The 19,887-nt window shown below is 42.0% G+C and overlaps 4 protein-coding genes across 6 annotated transcripts; all 4 read right to left on the reverse strand.

The window, feature by feature from the left end:
* Positions 1-172: 172 nt before the first annotated feature.
* Positions 173-1,953, reverse strand: harbi2 (harbinger transposase derived 2). The gene is made up of 4 exons (XM_058074984.2): positions 1,417-1,953; positions 1,224-1,339; positions 1,037-1,148; positions 173-941 (listed from the first exon to the last, which is right to left on the reverse strand). The coding sequence occupies exons 1-4, from the start codon at positions 1,847-1,849 to the stop codon at positions 568-570; spliced, it is 1,035 nt and encodes a 344-aa protein (XP_057930967.2). The 5' UTR covers positions 1,850-1,953; the 3' UTR covers positions 173-567.
* An 849-nt stretch (positions 1,954-2,802) lies between these two features.
* On the reverse strand, positions 2,803-9,456 carry LOC131139103 (PRELI domain-containing protein 1, mitochondrial). 3 transcript variants are annotated; one of them, XM_078793363.1, is made up of 7 exons: positions 9,282-9,456; positions 7,989-8,186; positions 7,693-7,918; positions 7,297-7,410; positions 6,967-7,045; positions 6,044-6,069; positions 2,804-4,246 (listed from the first exon to the last, which is right to left on the reverse strand). In XM_078793363.1, exons 2-7 carry the CDS (start codon positions 8,078-8,080, stop codon positions 4,211-4,213), a joined length of 573 nt encoding a protein of 190 aa, XP_078649489.1. In that variant the 5' UTR covers positions 8,081-8,186; positions 9,282-9,456; the 3' UTR covers positions 2,804-4,210. The 3 variants fall into 3 exon arrangements, with proteins under 3 accessions (XP_078649490.1, XP_078649489.1, XP_057944366.2); XM_058088383.2 differs by lacking the exon at positions 6,044-6,069 and having other exon boundaries at positions 2,810-4,246; positions 9,282-9,450; XM_078793364.1 differs by lacking the exons at positions 6,044-6,069; positions 9,282-9,456 and having other exon boundaries at positions 2,803-4,246; positions 7,989-8,105.
* A 248-nt stretch (positions 9,457-9,704) lies between these two features.
* gpank1 (G patch domain and ankyrin repeats 1) lies at positions 9,705-12,398 on the reverse strand. Its single transcript, XM_058088370.2, has 4 exons — positions 11,484-12,398; positions 11,273-11,414; positions 11,117-11,192; positions 9,705-10,216 (listed from the first exon to the last, which is right to left on the reverse strand). The coding sequence occupies exons 1-4, from the start codon at positions 11,907-11,909 to the stop codon at positions 9,775-9,777; spliced, it is 1,086 nt and encodes a 361-aa protein (XP_057944353.2). The 5' UTR covers positions 11,910-12,398; the 3' UTR covers positions 9,705-9,774.
* Positions 12,399-12,713: 315 nt separating this feature from the next.
* On the reverse strand, positions 12,714-19,337 carry LOC131141823 (uncharacterized). The gene is made up of 2 exons (XM_058091623.2): positions 19,146-19,337; positions 12,714-17,287 (listed from the first exon to the last, which is right to left on the reverse strand). Exon 2 carries the CDS (start codon positions 17,212-17,214, stop codon positions 14,518-14,520), a length of 2,697 nt encoding a protein of 898 aa, XP_057947606.2. The 5' UTR covers positions 17,215-17,287; positions 19,146-19,337; the 3' UTR covers positions 12,714-14,517.
* Between the last annotated feature and the right edge of the window lie 550 nt (positions 19,338-19,887).

The raw sequence follows: 19,887 nt of genomic DNA on the forward strand, positions 1-19,887 counted from the left end.
CGACTCATCCAAGAGGTCACAAAAGACCCCACAACAACATCCAAAGAACTGCAGGCCTCACTTGCGTCTGTTAATGTCAGTGTTCATGACTCCACCATAAGAAAGACCTAAATGATGCATTTTCAAGCATAAAAGTGGCGACATTAAAATTCCAAAGCATTAGAAAGATCCATTCAAATTGTGAATGTAGTTTTAATATTACACTGGTCACTAGATGTCAGTCATGTTACTTTTAATGTTTAATTAAACAAACACCAGACTTGATCACAACAACATGCTTTTGTTGCAGGTTTGAATTATCTCACAACAGTCCCAGTAACAACATAACTGTAATAATAACAATAATCATAATTAGATAATGCACTGTTAGCAGACATTGTGTTTGAAAGGTGCGAAAATTGAAATTTAGGGCTCACTGTATTGCTAAATAAGGCAAAACCTAAAGGGAAAAATTCCGACATGACAATAAGGTCATGGAATATTTATTTTCAAGCAGCTATTAGTTGAATGATATTTGACTGTTTCCAAAAAAGAAAATAAAGGAAATATCCAATAAAAGGCCTGCTTTTAAGAAAAAAATTGTGCTGTTATTGCATCCCTAGCAGCACAACCAGTGGGGTGATCCGATGGATTTGGATCCACAACCTCGGGTGGCTGTAGGGTGACGGAAGGTGCTCTTTCTTTTCTAATGGTTGCAATGTTGTGCAGCACAGCACAGGCACCAATAATTTTACTTGCCCTCTCTGGTGTCACCCTCAAACCATGCAAGCATGAAAATCTGGCCTTTAGCAAGCCAAAGGTCATTTCTATCCTAGCCCTGGTTTTGGCTAGGGCCATATTAAATCTGTCTTGTGGTCCGACATCAGGGTCAGAATAAGGTGTCATTAAAAAAGGCTGGCATGGATAGGCCTGATCCCCCAGCAGCAGTCCTCTAAACATGCCTGATGAAGACAATGGATATTGCTTTGATTGGTATAATTTTAACATAGTGAAATAATGGACATTAAATATTGCTATTACATTAAAATAACCATACCTTGTTGAAACCCTTGGCACAGGGTGGATTGACTGAAGATCCGGGAGTCATGAACAGATCCCGGCCATTTGGCATCAATGCTGGTGACCATACAGTTATGATCACAAGTCATCTGCAGAGAGCCATACAGGTTAGTGTAGCCTCACTATTGTGAGATTTTAATTCACTCTGCATCTCCAATGAGTACCTGCACATTGAGACTGTGGAAGGACTTGCTGTTTAGAAAATCAGCCTCATTTTCCCCCAGACTGGACTGGAGGGGTACATGCATGCAATCAATTGCTCCAAGCACCCTCGGGAATCCTGTAAAATTAATACATTGCATGTTACTTCCAACAACACAACATGAAGGACTTATTATGTCTCGGCTTTTTCTATACCGGCAATGGCAAGAAATCCTTCTGTGATGGCTGATGCGGGCATATGGCCAGGGAACACGACAAACACGTTCAGCAGCTCAATAAGTGCCTGTGCTACTCGATGGATGCTTCTGCACACAGTGTTTTTACTGATGTTTTCAGCATCCCCCACAGCATACATGAAAGTCCCCGTGGCGAAGAAACGCAACGCAATGCAGACCATTTGTGGCACTGTCAGCGCACCGCTTCGCCGTGTGTCATTGGCCACGTTGGGCCCCAAAAGCTGGCAGAGATATGCCAATCCTTCCGAAGTGAATCCGTATCGGTCATAAAGGAATTCATCCGGAAATGCCAAAGGATTTTGTCGGTCCCGGAAATTCCTCGCGTTTCTCAGCGAACCTCGTACTATGCGCGCACCGATATCCACTGGGTCCTCAATAAACGGTGAGGCCATTTTTCACAAACAACGAAAGACTCAGTGGGTGTGGCCTTTGAAGGATCGGATGCGATTGGTCTGTGGGCGAGCTTCTGAGCAGATTAGCCGATGTAGCACGGCTTTTCTGGACCTACAGTAAATCTCCAAATATATCATTGTTATCGTTATGTGGCATTGTTATAATCTCCAAATATATGATTGTTGGGGAGAATACCCTGCTTCGCAGTGCAGCCACCAGGATTCGTCAGTCATAAGTCCATAAAATCATAAAACTTCCTCGGCAAACTTGGCCTAGCTTGAAGCTAACGGCTAGCCACTCCGAATGGTACAAACAGTATTCATCTGCTGTTAAAGGTCCCTGAAAATGAAGCCAAAACAGTGCAAAAATAACCATTTATTATTATGAATTTTGTCGTACCTTGGCTGTTTTCAGTCCATAATTTGTGTCAAATGAATGAAGCGTTCGTCTATTGTTTTGAGTTACATTGAAATTATTTCGACCAGAAACAACAACATTTTCGGTATGATGAACCCACACATTCGAAAAGGACCTTCCTGCGATTACATTTTCCGGTTGACGTTCTGACAAGCCTATTGGCCAAATTGAGATTTGGAGGAGGAATCTCGTTTCTATTGGCTGTAAACTTTCGATGACATGTCAATCATTTGGTGCAAGCGAGAAGTATCAATATTGAACATATAGTTTGCGCCACAGTGTGTTATTTTGTGTCAAACAATATTGACACGTGTCCAGATATAATAAAAACGTACTATCTTTATTCATTAAAAAGTTGTTTACACCGACACATTTCATGTTTTGCAAAGGTCTCTTTAAATGTCAGTCCTGTACATCGTGTACTAAAATATTTATATAATGTTGCTCCAGTTCATTTTATTTTTTGTATAAAATAAAGACCTTGCGCAGGTGACAACGTTTACAACATATCTCGAATTTCCAAAAGGGACTTTTGATTTTATGTTGGAATTAAAATTTGAAAATTTGTCGAACTGATAAAATCAATTCGTCAAATTGATGAAATTCATTCATTAAAACCGGTTTAACGTACCCAGTGGAAAAAAAACCGGATGTACAATGTCATACGTCATAATTTCTACGTCAATGGAGAACTTTAGTTACTGTGAATTTTTTTTTACTTTTGAGAAACAGCTCAAGAAATAAAGAAAAATAATAGAAAAGGGTTCTACGTAACAAGAAAACAATTTCATAGTTTTTTTAGTTGCAAAAGAAAAGCACTTTAATCTGAAGTATTGCATATTCAGAATTTAGAACACATACGTAACCCTGAATATCAACAATTACACAAATAAATTATTTTATGAAAGTTCATTGATAAATAAAAGCGAAAAAAATGGACCTTGAGACTATTTATATTCTATACAAATAAATCTTGACATTCATTTTTGCAAAACACAAGCTAGTTCAAGTACAGAATGAAAACATATCACCTGAAAAAGAGGCTGCCATTATTGAAATGTTCCAACAGGCAGTGGAAGTAATGGCATCAAAATTGTACAATAACATTATTTCCTATTTTATTTACTCTACACCCCTCTTTGAAGCTAAACAGTTACAGTTTGCATTTAGACACACATCCTGTTTTTAATCCAGAGACGATCGCCTTGAGCATGAGGGTGTGCCTCTGAATGCTCCACGAATCAGTCACGAGTAAACCATGAGTAAAACACTTTGCGTGCGACCTGACTGTCTGCAAGCTTGTGGTGCACATTTGATTTCTAATGAAGGGATAAATGTGAGAGGAAATCACACTGTAAGGAATCATTGTGTTTAAAGGGGAAGTGCACTTTTTTGCGGAATTTTGCCCACCACTCACAATCCTGAACACTAATTTATTTCCCTTTTCTGTGCATTGTAATGCTAGAAAACAAGTTAAGCTAACAATGCGTTATAATGCACAGAAAAGGGAAAGAAATATGTATTTGCGTTTCACATAAGGATTGTGAATGATGGACAAAATTCCAGAAAAAGTGCAATTCCCCATCCAATTCAAGCATCAGAGCTTAATCAAGTACCAAAACGTCCTTGTAGCTGTATGATAAATGGGCAAAGTAGGTAATCAATACAAAAAAAATACTTTTTAACTTTAAATATGGTTTAAAATGATATGGTAGCATAGTTGCAGCAGTGATAGTGGATGTGCTGCTGGTCAAAGTCTGGTCAGCACCTGAGACAAACAGTAAAGTGGCCTTCAAACCAGAAAGTGGATGCAAAATAAGTTAGATTTAAGATGAAGCAGAAGGACCAAAGTCCCCATCAGACGTACTGCTGAGCTTTTTGTGAAGTGGTGGCAGTGGACGCCAGACTCTTGGCCGCCTCCTTTGCCTTGTCTGAGGCCTCCTTCACCGAGGCCCGGGGTAGCCACTGGGGCGTCTCTCCTGAGTCCACAAAAAAACCCAAAAACAAAACACTGAACGTGAGTTGACACTTAACACATTTCTTGAGACGGCACGGAATCCTATTTGTGTCCTGAAAGAACCTCCCACCACCTTCACAAGTAGAACATGCCAGCACAACAAGCACATGAGTCACATTCAAAACAGCCCCACGTGTCAAAGAGGTGTTGCTGGTTACTTTTAGACCAACAGACTCAGCAGTAGACGTCTGATCCTGCTGGGCTGCATGCTGGCAAAGGGAGACAACCTCTGGCATGGTTGACAGATTCATAACTACAGTATGTTTCCATCATCAGAGTTGCTTAACATTGATGATCGTGCAGGACATCACCTACTGTATGATGGTGATAGACTTAAATTTAGGGTAGTGCTACAAATCATTTACTGTGGTGTAGGATCTCATTGAGGGTAGTGCTGCATATCATTACCACTACATTAAGAGTCTACAAGGGTAACATGAGGTAAAGGTGACTATGGACATTATTTAATGTCTAGAGGCCTCTAATAATGCTAAAAAAACAAAGAAAAAATAAAAACAACAACAAAAAAAGGTCATAAACAAGTTTTCTGTGCTGTAACTATGCAAATCTTCCATTTATAAATAATAACTCCTACTGCTGCTACTCCAATAATACTACTATTTTAGCTTTAAAGGCTCGGAGGAAGTGAATAACCTTAAAGGTTATGCACAATATATTGCAATATACGTCAGGGGTGTCCAAAGAGTGTCCCGGTGGTCATTTGCAACCGGCAGCTTATTTTTCATTGCCCTGCGTTATATTCCAACGGTTCATGTCAGAACCTCATGAAGAAGGTTTCGGGCCACACTGAAAAGGTAAATAAGGTTATGATAAAAAAAAAAGTTAGCATAGCATAGCATATCATGCATGTTGACCTGTGATTGCCAAATTGCAGGGGGTGGGTGGAAACATTTAATCACCCAGATGATAAGTAAATATTCGCAGGGACTTCATATTGATCTAGACAATAAAATGGAACAAGTACTCTACAGCTAGTTTCCCCAGGAAGACAATAACCTGTGGCAAACCTGCACAGAATAAATCATATTTTCAGTTTTTGAAAGAAATATTTTGTGACAGGTGGTCAAATAAACTTGTCAAGCGCAGAACATTGGATTTGTTTTAGCATTTTTAATGAACAAAAAGGCTAAGAATGTCAAAGTGGTCACTGCATCCTTAAATTTGTCAGTATGCGGAAACCAGTGGAAAAAAGTTTGGACAGCCCTGACTTAAGTAAAAGTTCTCTGCATCATTGTTTGTCATTGAGTGTGCTGCCCTTTCATGGCGACATGCCGAGTTACAAAGACTTGCCTCCACTAGACAACCTTGTAACAACTTTCACAAGCAACATCCTTCATGCAGCGAGAGCAACTACTAATGCCTGAGTGCCATAAATAGTCATGAGGAATGTTCTGTGATTGCATCCAAAATGGTGGTCATCCTTCTAAATTTATAAAACTACATCCTTGCTACAAACGCTACATCAGTCACTGTTTCACACTGTATACTGTATGTGCACGCACACGTCACATAAAAAAAGTTATCTGTGCATCATGTGAAGCCATTGGATACTCACCGTCCACAACATTAGGCACACCTGCACCAAAGAGTGACATCTTGTATTAGAGCTCTGGTCCAAAGATAACGTTTGATTCAGCTCTTTCACTGGATATCAGTAGATGGTAAAGGTGTACCTAAAGTTGTGGCCTGCATCTCGATGGCATCATGTGACCGATACCATCGGTGCGAACATACTCACCGCTCCACTCAGCCTGAGTCTGATGTCTGAAGGTGGTTTCAACAAAGGCGGCGGTGGGATAGAATCACAACAATGGGACAACAACGCCGCATCAGCACAACGCTTTCCCAATCAGAGAAATGCATGCATTGTTTTTGTGTCACATCAACACAATAACAACTTTTTACTTTCTTTTAAGAACAACTTGAAACATGAGACATATCGGCTGCTTCTGCCTACACTCTGTCACATTCCCACTTCCTGTTCCTATACTACTTCCTCATTCTGTTAGATGGGGTGATGGCAGCACTATTGAAATTGTCTAGGACCTAAATTGTCGATACAACAATAAAGCAGGAGTTCAGAACATTCAGACACAGAGTCTCCCATCTCGCTCTTTTGTTTAAATGTTTTGTTTCCTGTTTACTTTCTTTTAGGCAGCAAACTCGTTAGCTTTCTAGTTATATAAGTTTCTATACTACTTAGCTTCTTAGTTAAATCCATGATGCATGAATGACTTCAAGTCAAAAGCAGTACACAGCACAGCATTGTTGTCGGAAATTGCAGACAACAAATATCACCTGCACAGATTTCTGATGCATGAGCCACATCTGTGCTTTAAAGTTGTCTGCAAAAAAATGAAGCCAAAAGAATATCAGCAAACATATGCTGTCTGTGGCTGAGAAAAAAAAACAGAGCTCTGGTATCAGCAAATCCTAAATCAGGTATTTGGATCGGATCGGAAGTGAAAAGGTGTGGATCGGTGCGTCCTTGTTCACAACACTTCATTTCACATACAGTAAAACTGTTTCTCTGCTGCTCTGTTGATGTCTTGCTGTGAGCATTTCAACTCACGGGGTTTGTTTCCAAATTAGAGACCATGTTTCGTTTGGGTTTTATGACTGTTCTCATCTCTCATGCTTGCGAATGTCACATGTACCAACCTTGTAGGTTCGACAGTGCGTACTCCAGCCCTTTCATGGCTTTCGCTTGGTTGCTCTTGAAGCGGGCCAATCCAAACTCCTGGCGGGGAGGACAAACAGGAAATGGCTTTACATAGAGAAGAGATATGAAAAACAACTGCTTCCTTTTCTGCAGGCTTGTTTTGCAGTTGGGGCATTTTTTATGTCCTCCAGACAACAAGAAACTGAATTTGGATTTTCTTGCACAAACAAGTCAGCAAGCCTAAGTTAATGACTGTGTGTCGAATCAGAAACAAGGAAAGCACATTAAGAACATTAAGAAAAGGGACAAAAGGATATTATGTGAGGCACCTGGATGGGTCTGGAGAAGCCGTAGATGCCTGAGGAGATCCACGCCTCACGTTTCAGCTGGGTGATGCCTGGCTGCTCTGCTGCGTCTTGGAAAACACAACGCTCCTCCACGGACTTGAGATGACACACAGAAAAGCTGTTTTAATGCAGCACATTGTTTTAATTCTACATTATGAGCTTGTCACAAGGACCACAGCAGCTCTGTTGTTACCAGGGCAACCACAAACCACCCACTGTAGTGGTCTACAATAATGATGGACCAGTCCAGATACCTCGGATTGTGTTAGTGGGAAAGGAGGCGGTTATTTGCTTGTGTGGACAACAACATGATTAAAAAATGAGGCATGGCATTTGTTACAGTAGAGGCCACTATAAATAAAATGAGTGCCTTCTCACCATGAGAGTGGTGTGGTTGAGGTTCCAGGTATAGGTGGTCAGACTCCTGCTCACGGGGTCAACGATGGAGTCTTCAACAATGTAGACAGAGCGTGACATGCCAGCGGGGAAGAAACGCTCGGCCCAGCGGGGCAGCCGATTGGTCTTCATGAGGAGGCGTCTGGAGAGCAGCCTGTGATCCGCTGTCACCTCACGATACACAACGTCCTCTGTGAGAACGTGAGTACTGGAAAACATAAAAAAACATTTTAATTCACACATGATATGACACGCTTTAACAAACAGTGCCATGTTACCTGAAGGGGTTAGGATAGCGCTGCCAAAAGGCAGACACAACATGGTCCCACGCACTGTTGATGTCACTTCTACTACTGAAGTACTTCACCATCCTTCTCTTGTTGCTGGCCCCAATATGTCAACATGTAGTCACTTGTTGTGGCTACAACAAACGAAGAGAAGCAGGACGCTGACTCCATCCAAAGTCTGGTACTGTCCTGGAGAGTTGAAACAACAGCATTACCATCAATTATCTACACCAGAGGTCCCCAACCATCAGGCCAAGGCCAGTGCTGGTCCATTGGGTGTGAAAACCTTCAGAAGCAAGAGAATACAATTAATAGAATCCCATTATCAATAAAAAATTGAAATAATTACTGTGAACTCAACATAAATGCAGAAGAGTATTGGAAACAAGAGAGATTCGCAAGCATTGGTTTTATAGTATTAGGAATGCAGTGCATGGCATGGCAACTCTGTGTCAGAAATGCAGTTCTAAACCTGGTTTGATATTAAAATATGATGTAAAAATGTACTGTAAAATATCATTTTGCAAATTGTGCATCTTTTTTAATCTAGTGGAGACTGACGCCATCTAGAGGATTGTTCGATATACAAGGGATTTAAAAAGACAAACAGAAACGACCCATTGTCTTGTCTACTGAAATACACTTTATTGGAATGGTACGGCATTTGGGTATTCCTAAGTCTATGAAACTATCTCAAATTGAAAGGTACATGCCCCCCACCCTCTCCTATTTTATTACTGATAACAGACACCACTTTCGATTTCGATTTAGGTGAATTAACTTGATAGCGATGGTGAATGTAACTTGTGACTTGGGTGATAAGCGGTGATGCATCACTGAAGACAGTTGCGTAGTTATATTGAAACAAGCACACTCCAACCTATAACAACTGTAATCATTATACAATAAAATAGTAGACGTTCGCTGGTGACTAATCGACATTGAAGGATGGCGTTATGTAAGTTATCATAATTAGTAATACTTTATTCATACTGTGAGTTACCCTTCATCGCGTTGTTTGGTTGCCGTGCTAAAGGTTGTTCCACTAGCATGCTAATGCTATTTGCCAGCAACCACGAGCCACTCAATATTTCGCAGTATCATTAATTTGACTTGTTGTCGTTTAGTTGCCCCACAATGGGTTTTTGTCGTTGTTCAAGATTCTTAGTTAGCTTTGACATCAATAAACTGAAACCAAGAGTGGAAGGTGGCTATCAAGCATTCATGCTAGCAGAACAGCAACACAATTTACAGTCGCCTTGAACAGTTAAGAAACAGTCTTACCTGCTAAATTAGAGGTTGCCGTGCAGGTTAAAACAACGATAGATACTAGTTCAGTTCAGCTTCTTGCCGTGGAATTAAAAAAAACTAGTAAAGATTAGCCATTTGCATTAACTGCAATTGTAACGCCAACTTGACATAGCGGCTAAGTAAGGAACTGCAAGCAAGGCGTCAGCCACGTGACCCAGCCAGCGATACAAACAACTCAAACAGCACACTGTCTTTTCCAACTCCCAATTTTGTTTGCCAGGAATTTTGAATATGGAAAAATCATATCCTGTTACCCTTTTGGGAGGGAATTGTTTGAACCTTTTACCCTGAATAAGGAACTTTTCAACTTCTCTGGAGAAAAGATGGATCATGTTGTCTGTCTTGCAGCACGTTATTCAACAGGAACTCATCATCATATATTAAAAAGGTCTCGTGCAGTCTGAACAACATAATTCTTTATTTGAATACAATATGAAATATTGTCAGCTTTACACAAAAACAATTATCAGAGATAAAAAGAAGTACGGAAATCTCTTTCCCAGTTCTTGTCCTTTTGTTTACTTCTCTGACTTTCCTCTTTCGCCTTCCCTTTCCTTTCTGTTTCCTCTCTCTCCGTATGATGTCCTTTCACTGCATCCCGATCTCTGGCTTTGAAGTGTGTCACTTTGGCTTTTTTCATTTTCCCGTACCCGAGTCCTTTTTGGTCTCTCTTCAGGATGGTTGCCACTGGTAGTTTGGACCCCTCTCCATTTGGTCCGAGTCCTTTGCCGGGCCGCCATCCGCAATTAAGCATCATCTTGTAGCTATTGGAGGATGGGGGGAGACAGTAATAGGGGGCAGGCGGTGGGCGCTGTTGACTGAACTGATGTAGAGTGGAGGAAAGATGTGATGACAGGCTGCTTGTGTAATTGGAATGGCACACATCACACCACTGAGGCCGCAGAGCACTGGGTGGTAGATAAAAAGACAACATTAAAATACAGTACTTATTTTACATGGACATCATATTAACCACTGGGCCAAAGTTGTAGGCCACCATTAGTATATTGCTATGTTACTTTGCAATACTTTAACAACTGCATAACTAGCATTTCACTTAGCAGAGTGAAGACCTCCCCAAAGTTCAAATTCTCACAAATTGCGGGGAAAATAAACAATCATAGAGTATATTTGTGTTTGTCCATAAGCTTGTTAGTCAGTCAATCTACTTCCTGGTTCATGGAATGACAAAAAAGACAGAAGTGCCATTAGGATTCTGCATGTAGACTGCTCCTTTGATGCCATAGTGACTCAAACTGTAAAAATAAAATCCTGTATTAGACGCATTATCCAGATCCTCACCAAAATGTAATGGATTCTTCCTTGGATCGTGTAGATTTGGCTTCTTACTTTAAGTGTAACCCTGCTGCTAACTGCATTTCCTTCTAATTTGTGAGGACATTGAAACAAATGATAAGACTTTGTACAGTACAGTACAAAACTTAATTACTATTTTACAAAATGTATTTCTATGTAAAAACAGCCTCTACTATAATAGACACTGTACCCTAAGCAATCATCAGGTGAATGATCTATGAAGTCAAAATAAAGGCTACTGATAGCAATCATCCGGTGAATGATCTATGAAGTCTATAAAATAAAGGCTACTGATAAAACCACAGTGTAAGTCAATCACAATATCAACCTATCCTGCAGGAAACCATTTTAAAAGGCCTTCTTTGGGATCAAGCAAATATCAAATATAACCTGACCACATGATTCAGAATGTTGATAAGGTCCCATCACAGAAGATAATCTACTTTAAAAGCATAACTCCGACAAGTGCCTGTCAAAGAAATCCATCAAACCTGTTATTAGTTTGTCTGGGTGGAGATTGACTTCTCCCGTAGCTCTCCAGCTCTTCCAACACACCGCTGTGGCCCGCTGAGTGAGGAAGAACACATTAACAGATCATGTGACCCACTAAACACACAAACAACCAATTCTAGGTGCACTGCTCCTACCCTCCAAGGCTAGATCTCTGGCATCCCGACCCTGAGTGTCAACCACACCCACCCAGGCAGCTCCTTGTTCCAACAGCAGCCTCACAGCAGCTCTTTGTCCCGACCAGCTTGCACACATCAAACCTGTCCAGAAAAACGTATCCTGGAAAGTAAAACAACAAATAAAGAATGAATACTTCCCAAATATAATGAAATGCTGACCATTGTGTACCTGAAAGTTGATGTCAGCCCCATTGGAAAGCAGGTCTTTGACACCAGGGAGGTTGCCTTCTTGAGCACAGCGGAGCAGCTTAAGACCCTGAAGCTCAGAAGACCTCTCGGAGTTGATGATGAGCCCCTGTGCAGTTTCTCTTCTTTGGCTCCCTTCACCAGCTCGTCTTTCCACCAGATTTGTTTGAACTGAAGTCCTCCTCCTCCTGCTGCTGGAGTCTCCGTCAGTGCGTTTTCTCTGGCGCCGTCGCCCACATGGTGGTTTGGATGTCTCTTCTTCTATTTTGACATCTTTAATCACATGTTCATAGAACTGCCTTGCCTCCTCTCCTGTAGATGTGCCACTCGATCGATAACGTGACGGGTTAACCGCCTCAATAGTGAATACATCCTGTTTCCTGGCAGGGATAAAGCTGAATCCAGCCATGGCGTACGATTAGTAAATTGGTTACATACATCTATTGTCCATTTTCGCCACATTCATGCTTAGTGACAAAAAACGATTGGTACTAAGCTAACAGTATAAGCTAATATTTTTCAAGTGGATAGCTTGAAAAACATTGAATGTTTTTCAAGTGGAGTGGGTAGCTAACGCACTTCGACGACACAAGCGACTAGTTGTTTTAAATTAAACGTATACTTAGTTCAAGTAACAAAACCGGTCGCCCAAAATAGCGCAAGCAACAATGTTACATGAGCTAGCTTAATGTTAATAGTCGAGATAGACGACACACCTTTACTAAAGGCGAAAGTTCAAACACTTAGGCCTGTTTACAATTTACCATAAGTACATAATACCACTTTCAAAGCATTACCGTCATGCTGTTCCCTGTTTTAATGCGGTATAAATATCACCCCAATCACCGAAGGTAAATGGACGCTACGACTTGCTGGGCTATTTTACATCGGGGGTAAAAAGATTGTAGTGGCGTCATTAAACTAAAAGTGCTGCCTCCTACCGAGCTGGAGTTGAATCGCTGGAAGAAAGAAGAGCACCTAAGTTGAGGGGGCCTTCTGCTGGGCTCAAGGCTACTTGCAGTGAACGTTTTCAATTCAAATAGCGTTGAGCCTGTTTTCTTCTGTCACTTCTCAAAACGCAAACAGTAAAACCAAAAAAAAAAAAAAAAAAAAAAACACTTTTTAGGCAAACCTATAAAACTGAAGTAATATTCTAACACAAACACATTACCCTTTTATTGGAGGTGTAAATCAAACAGACAGCCTTGGGCTCTTTGCAATGATTTTATTTATTGCATATTTCACATGTAGTTCAATAACAGATATAAACATATGGGCCACTGTCAGACTGGGAACATGTTTACCTTTCATAACCCTTACATTTCAATATTAGTCCATTTGATGGCACTTGTGTCCGTGTTTACAGAAGCCAGGTTAGTCTGTTTACCAAACATGAAAAGAAGTATAAAAAAACAAAATACATGTATGGCCCGAAACATGTTATGGTACAATTATATTGAGTGCTTGGAGTATTTAGAGCTTAGCATTACAAAGATTAAGGGGGTATTCTGCGAAAGAAGTTCAGCCAACCTATGCTGTATGCTCAAGATGTAAGTCAACAATACATACAACCCCCCAGACTTAATGTGATCTCGCAGACTACCTCCAAATTGGAGTTGGATGTTGAAAAACCACAATGATGTTTCTGTCAATTCTTTTTGTGCACCACTCTTGAAATCCTTTGTGCCAGTTGTCACACAAAAATAATCAGTGAGCTGTGTGCCCACAACTTCTACAGCTTTGTGTCCACCAAACGGTACAAGTTTGTTCACTTTGATAAGGCATTTTCCAGCTTGTTCTTTTAGCAAGGATGTTAAAGGCAGTCCGTTAAACAAGTACTACTTTTTGCCTTACCTTTGCCTTTGTGTTTGAGTGAGCTGCACTATTGATTGGCCAACAAACTTAAATGGAGTAAAAAAACAAAGCAAAAAAGGTTTCAAAGTGTCCCAATCCATTCGTCACGTAAACAAATGATTGATGTCCTTTGTTGTTTACAATGTCACATCGATGATAGGCCTTGTGTAGTATGCTTTTGCTAGGTTTGGCCTTTTATTACATTTCAATTTTAAAGGTTCCAAAATGATCTGTCCAACTATTTTTCAGTACAGTAAGCCCTCGTTTCTTGCGGTTAATTGGCTCCAAACTCGACCACAATAAGTGTATATCTTCCTAGTAGGATTCAATATTAATGAATATTCTTGAAATTAGATCATAGAAAACCCATGACTTTCTAGATACAATTTTTTTTACCATTATTAGAGCTGTCTGACACGAAATAACACCCCTATAGTCACTTTTACACCAATTTGACCCAATATAGAAGATACAATCAGAGAAAAGCCATTTAAGATATAAATGTGACTCATGCTAGTGTGTGTTTCAATAAACGTCTTCCAAACATGTGGACAAGAAATGAAGTCAGTGATTCAGAGCTGGAGTACAGCCAAAACTGTAGCCCGTGTGACGATGATAATGACTATTATTATTCGGTTATTGTAGTTGTAGTGGTGCAATTATGTAGTGAGATTGATTGCTGTCTGTCGATTGGTTGACGCAGAACTGTGAGCCTTCTTCTGTGTTACAATGCAATTAATTGAATGTGAAGAAAAAAAAAGTTACATGTTGTCTTGCTGGTTTGGTATGATGGCCCACTACCAGATAGTGGAAAGAAACTTCATCAGGGCTTACCTGATATGAAACGCACTGTGGTGAACTCTAGCACTTGGTTGAAAAATGACTTTTGTTGAATTTACTAGAGAGTTATGAACCTACCCCAGCGAGCTCCATCCTTGATTGGTGACTATGAAATTTTAGGGAATATAAATACAAACAACCATACACACCTATGGACAATTTGCCTGACATGCATGTGCGCCTGGAGAAACCACATGCAAGCAGCCATTCAAATTCAGATATCCAGACTATGAGGCAGAAGTGCTAACCAAAACGCAGCTATTACTATCCTGCGGGGGAAACCAGCTCGGAGTTGTGGTCCGAGTGACGTAAAATAAAATGTCTCATGTGTGGAACTTGTTGACGTGTCTGTTTCTGTCTCCAGTCTGTGTAAAAGTCTGTCCACAGTGGGGACACGAGTATGGCCTCTCGCCCGTGTGGACGCGAACGTGAACCATCAGCTTGTGTTTACTGACAAAGCTTTTGCTGCAGTACATGCAGGAGTAAGGCCTGTCTCCCGTGTGATACCGTTGGTGCATCTTCAGCTCCGTCATGCGTCCGTAAGTCCTGCCGCAGTCAGGACACTCAAAGCTGGGCGGGGTGTCCATGTGCCTCCTGCTGTGCAGCCGCAGCCCACTGGACGAGCGGAAGGACTTGGTGCACTGCGAACATGCAAAGGGTTTTTCATCGGTGTGGATGTGAATGTGCTGCTTGAGGCCGGCAGCCGAAGGGAAACCGTTACCACAGTGCGCACACAGGTGAGGCCGCTCACCCGTGTGGATGCTCAAGTGCTTGTCTAGCTTGTTTCTGTTGAGGAAGGTGCGCCCGCAGATGTCACAGCTGAGTGGTGGCTGGCCATCATGGTCGCTCATGTGTGCTGTGAGCTCAGCCAGCGTGGCGAAGGCGTGGTCACAGCGGGTGCAGTTGTATGGCCGCTCCTTCCGGAACTTCCTGTGTTTCAAGCAGTGGAGTTCTAGGCCCTCTTTGTCCTCAAAGGTCTCCACGCAGCAGGAACACTGATAAGGTCTCTCCTCGGTATGAGTCTGGAGGTGATACTTCAAGGCTGTGAGTTTTAGGAAGACGGAGTCACAATGCGGACATTTGGACTCCCGCCTGTCGTGTACTGCCTCGTGACGCTTATAGAGCGATAGTTTGCTGAAATGCTTGCGGCACAAACCACAATAGTAGTGCTGCTCTTGGTGTTTCTGCTCATGCTTCTTCAAGGCATGCTCAACCTTGAACTTCTTCCCGCAGACGCTACACAGGTAGCTGGTTTTATGAGCCGCCATGTGTGCCTCCAGCTCCTCTCGACTGCCAAAGTTCTGGTCGCACCTCGGACACATTCCATTGTTTTCTTTAGCATGTTTCCTCAGGTGTTTTTTAAGGTCCTCTGCAAAGGCGTAGCTCTTGTGACACTCTGCGCAAGTGTAGCATTCGCTGTTTGCAGCCTTGCGATGCGCCACAATGTGTCTCTTTAAGTGGGAGGTCCGGCCAAATACTTTCCCACAGTCACTACAGACAAGGGAGTGAAGTCCAGGTGGGATCTTCTCATGGGACTTAATGTGACTCTCCAAGCAGCCCTTATCCTTGAAGCTCTTCTTGCAGACAGGGCACGTCATCTCTTTGGCTGAATGAGTCTTCCGGTGCTCTTTCAGCTCCAGCCAGGTGCCCAGAGTCTTGTTGCACTTCGGGCAGACATACTGCCGCAGACCGTGTTTCTGCCTCTGGTGCCGGGTCATGTGGTACGACTGGCTGAAGGTGAGTGAGCAAACAGGACACCGAAATGGTTTTTCCTTGGTGTGAGTCCGCATGTGTCGGGCGAGCTTGTCAGCCCGGCTGAAGCTGTAGTTGCACACTGAACAAACATAATTCTTCTTGCAAGTGCTGCTTGCGTTCCTTCGAGCACCAAGAAGAGATAGTGTTGTTATCTCTGTCTTAACACGGACTCCCGACTCCCTATTTTCATCGGTTTCATCCTCAACATCATTGTTAGATGACTCTACTATTTTGGCTTCTATTGATTTGTGCCCCTCCTGCTTGTATTCTATGTGGGATGCAATGTGACTTAAAAGCAAGGTGTCACTCTGAAACCTTTTGGGACAGTAGGGACATATCAGGACCTGCGAGATGTGTGTCTTCTTGTGGCTCTTTAGTTCTTCTGCACTCTCAAAGCTGTCACAGCATATAGGGCACACGTGCTGGGCGGCATTGTGCTGGACTCGCATGTGTCGGGTCAAGTGATATGTCTGACTGAAGAGCGTGGCGCAAAGGGGGCAGCGGAAGGGTTTCTCTTTTGTGTGCGTTCTCATGTGTCGGGCCAGCTTGTGCTTGCTAATGAAGTGTCTATCCACACACACAGGACAGGAAGGACGGTTTTGAACAGCCATGTCTTCATCACTGCTCGGTTCATTCGAGCTTTCCTCTTGCTTCATGAGAAGTGACGAAGAGCTACCATTGTCTTTAGTATCACGCTCAAAGTTTCCTTTTTTTAATTTTTGGGATTCTGTCTTAAGCTGTTCATTTTGTTGAGGCAGTTTTCTTTTAGGTCGTTGGACCAGAAGCTGCACACTATTATCATCATCATCATCAATGTCCACACTGGCCTGGGGATACTCGTCATGCACATTTAAGGCAGATTCCACCTCTTTCGCGATCTGCAAAGCAGTGGCCAATGTCAGAGTTTCCCTTTGCGAGCAAATCCGTAAGCTGCCCTCAGAGGTGCGGTCGCCGCTGAAGTAGGTGGTCAGCGCTGAGATGGCCGCCGCGTACGTGGTTTCCTGTGGGACCAGCGCCGTGAAGATGTGCTGGCCCTCTTGGCCGAGACAGTTTTGAAGGAGTGCACACTTACTGTAGTCGGTCAGCTCCTCTTCACCGAGGGCTTTGAGGTAGTGCTCAAAAGCTTTGAGCCACTTATGCCAAAAAGTGGTCGGATCATCAGCGAATGGAAGGAAAGGTGGAGGCGGTGCCAGTATGAGGAGTAGTGGTTCTGGAAGGGAGACTTGCTTAGCCAAATCATCCACAGCTCGAGTCACTTCACCCATCTTTAGTGCTTTTTCCTCATCTTCTTCAGTTGGTCTGCTGATGCCTTATCACAGTCAGCATGAAGCGAAAGCACTACGTAAGACAAAGACATGAGTCATGTTAACTCTCTGCTTTGAATTAAAAGGTGCTGTCCCTCTTTGGTGCCAAATAATGCTTCTTTGAACCAAAAAAATAATCAGACAGATGATCGTAGTGATGCACCACGACAAAATAAACCACACCAGACATAATTGAAAATAATTTAAAGTAATGTATTTTTCATTAGTGGTCATTCACGGTGGATGAGTGGTTAGCACGCAGGCCACACAGCTCGAAGACCTGAGTTCGATTCCACCCTTGGCCATCTCTGTGTGGAGTATGCATGTTCTCCCCGTGCATGCTTGGGTTTTCTCCGGGTACTCCGGTTTCCTCCCACATTCCAAAAACATGCTAGGTTAATTGGTGACTCCAAATTGTCCATAGGTATGAATGTGAGTGTGAATGGTTGTTTGTCTATATGTGCCCTGTGATTGGCTGGTGATCAGTCCAGAATGTACCCCACCTCTCGCCCAAAGACAGCTGGAATAGGCTCCGGCACCCCTGCGACCCTCGTGAGGAAATGAATGAATTAATGAATATTTTTCATTTATATTGCCATATGGCTGGCAGCATCTCACTACCTCATGTTTGTCGGGCAAGCTATGAGCTACGATCATCATCACAACTTACTTTTATAAAGTGTCACTTCCCAATGTTGCTCTCTTAATATCATTTATAATACTTATGGCAAACACTAGTTGTGTGTTGACATTGTGCAACAGAATCACCTTGTGCGTACAGCTTTAGACAATCACAGGGGTGTCCAACAGGTAGTTCACCAGCAGATGTTGAGTAGTTCCCCAAAGTGTTCTATTCAAATATGACACCTGTATTTAATTACAATTGAGCACACAGAATGTATATGTGCTTTGTAAATAAAGTGCAATTTAAATGCTGGCAGTGCTCTCAGCAATGTTGCCATTAAAGTTTTGCAATATTCTTGGTTCATGTTCTGCTCCTTGTTGAAAATGTAAATAAATAAGTCCTAATTGTTATTTGCCACCTGTGTGAACTAGCTGTGAATGCACCACAACCTATGTGCAAACAAAGTGGCTGATGCATTTCAAAGCATTCATTCATCTTCTACCGCTTATCCTCACGAGGGTCGTGTGGGGTGCTGGAGCCTATCCCAGCTGTCTTCAGGCATACCAGGGGAAATTCTCAAGTAATTTCTGTAACCTCTTGCATCTTCTTTTGGAAGTTCTGTTCAATCAGTACTCATAATTCCCAAAGCAATGTCCTCTAGTCCTTAATTCGCTCTCCCACTGTCTTCTTTTTTCTTCCTTCCTGCTCTTTTTGCATTTTCCTTTTGAGCATTCTTTCTCAAATAGACTTACACTTTGTTCCTGCAAAGAGAGCTTCTACAGTAGTATATATATTTTTTAAATCCCTCATATTACATCATCGCCTGAAGACAGCTGGGATAGGCTCCAGCACCCCGCGACCCTCATGAGGAAAAAGCGGTAGAAAATGAATGAATGAATATTACATGTAAACATCATCATAACTGCTCATATTTTCGTATTGCATATATCTTAGGTGAAAGATTTAGCATGTTTGCAAGGTGGGTGTAGTTTGTCCATCCATCCAACTTATATGCCGCTTGAGTGTAGCTTGTGTCAGTCCTTCAATTTTATGTAATGAAATCTTATATTATCTTTACAATAAAAAACAAACACATTTTCAAAACTTACAAAAGCCAAGACCCCCCATCCCCGTCCTGATTCGGGCCCTGGTAGTCAGTTCCAATTCAACCAATCCGCATTTAAAAAAACAAAACACATGGCCTCATATTAACATACGCTCTATCAACTAAATTATTCTTACGTAATATTAAAAGATGCAAACTCACCACATCGAGTGAAATTTCAGTCATCGACTTGTTTCAACGGTCAGTCTGGTACCAAAATACTCATACTGGTGGCGCGTATATGCAGGTTATACCAGCGTATTTAATTTAATTTTGACAACAAATCTGCAGTTTAATATATAACACATTCAACTAGCCTAGCGGCAAGTGGGGAGGAAAGCAGCCACCCTGATGACTCATGTTATTTCCGGTAACTATGTGCATCACAGTGCCCCTAGTGGCCGGAGGCTTGCTAGCACTTTTTTCATCACCATATCCACAGAATACTTGCTGTCGTTATTCATTTCATTGTGGACTTTTGTTGACTGTTTAGGTAGGTTTTGTGAAAGAACTCGAAGTGTCCTTTAATCTATTTCAACTACTGTAGGTGTTAATTTAAAATGTATTATAAAAAATTATCCATAGATGGATAGATGGTGGAATTGAACCATGGTGCCCAGCTGTGAGGTATGCACGCTAACCACCATGCAGCCCGACAGCAGAAGTAATAATAATTTTGTTTGTTTTGCACTTCTCAATTCAGCGTTCTCAAAGTACTGTAGAGCAAAAACAAAGAAAAAGGCATCATTAGTTCTAAAATCAAATAAAAACTAAACCTAAACATAGAAACTAGAAGTGGAGGTGGGATCTGTGCTTGTGCCAATCATGTGCTGATGGCTACACTCGAGAGTGATCCAACCTTCATCCTCCTGTGCTGGTCTGGACCAGTGGTGATGACAGACAG

The sequence above is a fragment of the Doryrhamphus excisus genome, linkage group LG9 (assembly GCF_037039965.1).
Source record: "Doryrhamphus excisus strain RoL-2023G ecotype Guam linkage group LG9, RoL_Dexc_Guam_v1.1, whole genome shotgun sequence".
Classification (NCBI taxonomy): domain Eukaryota; kingdom Metazoa; phylum Chordata; class Actinopteri; order Syngnathiformes; family Syngnathidae; genus Doryrhamphus; species Doryrhamphus excisus.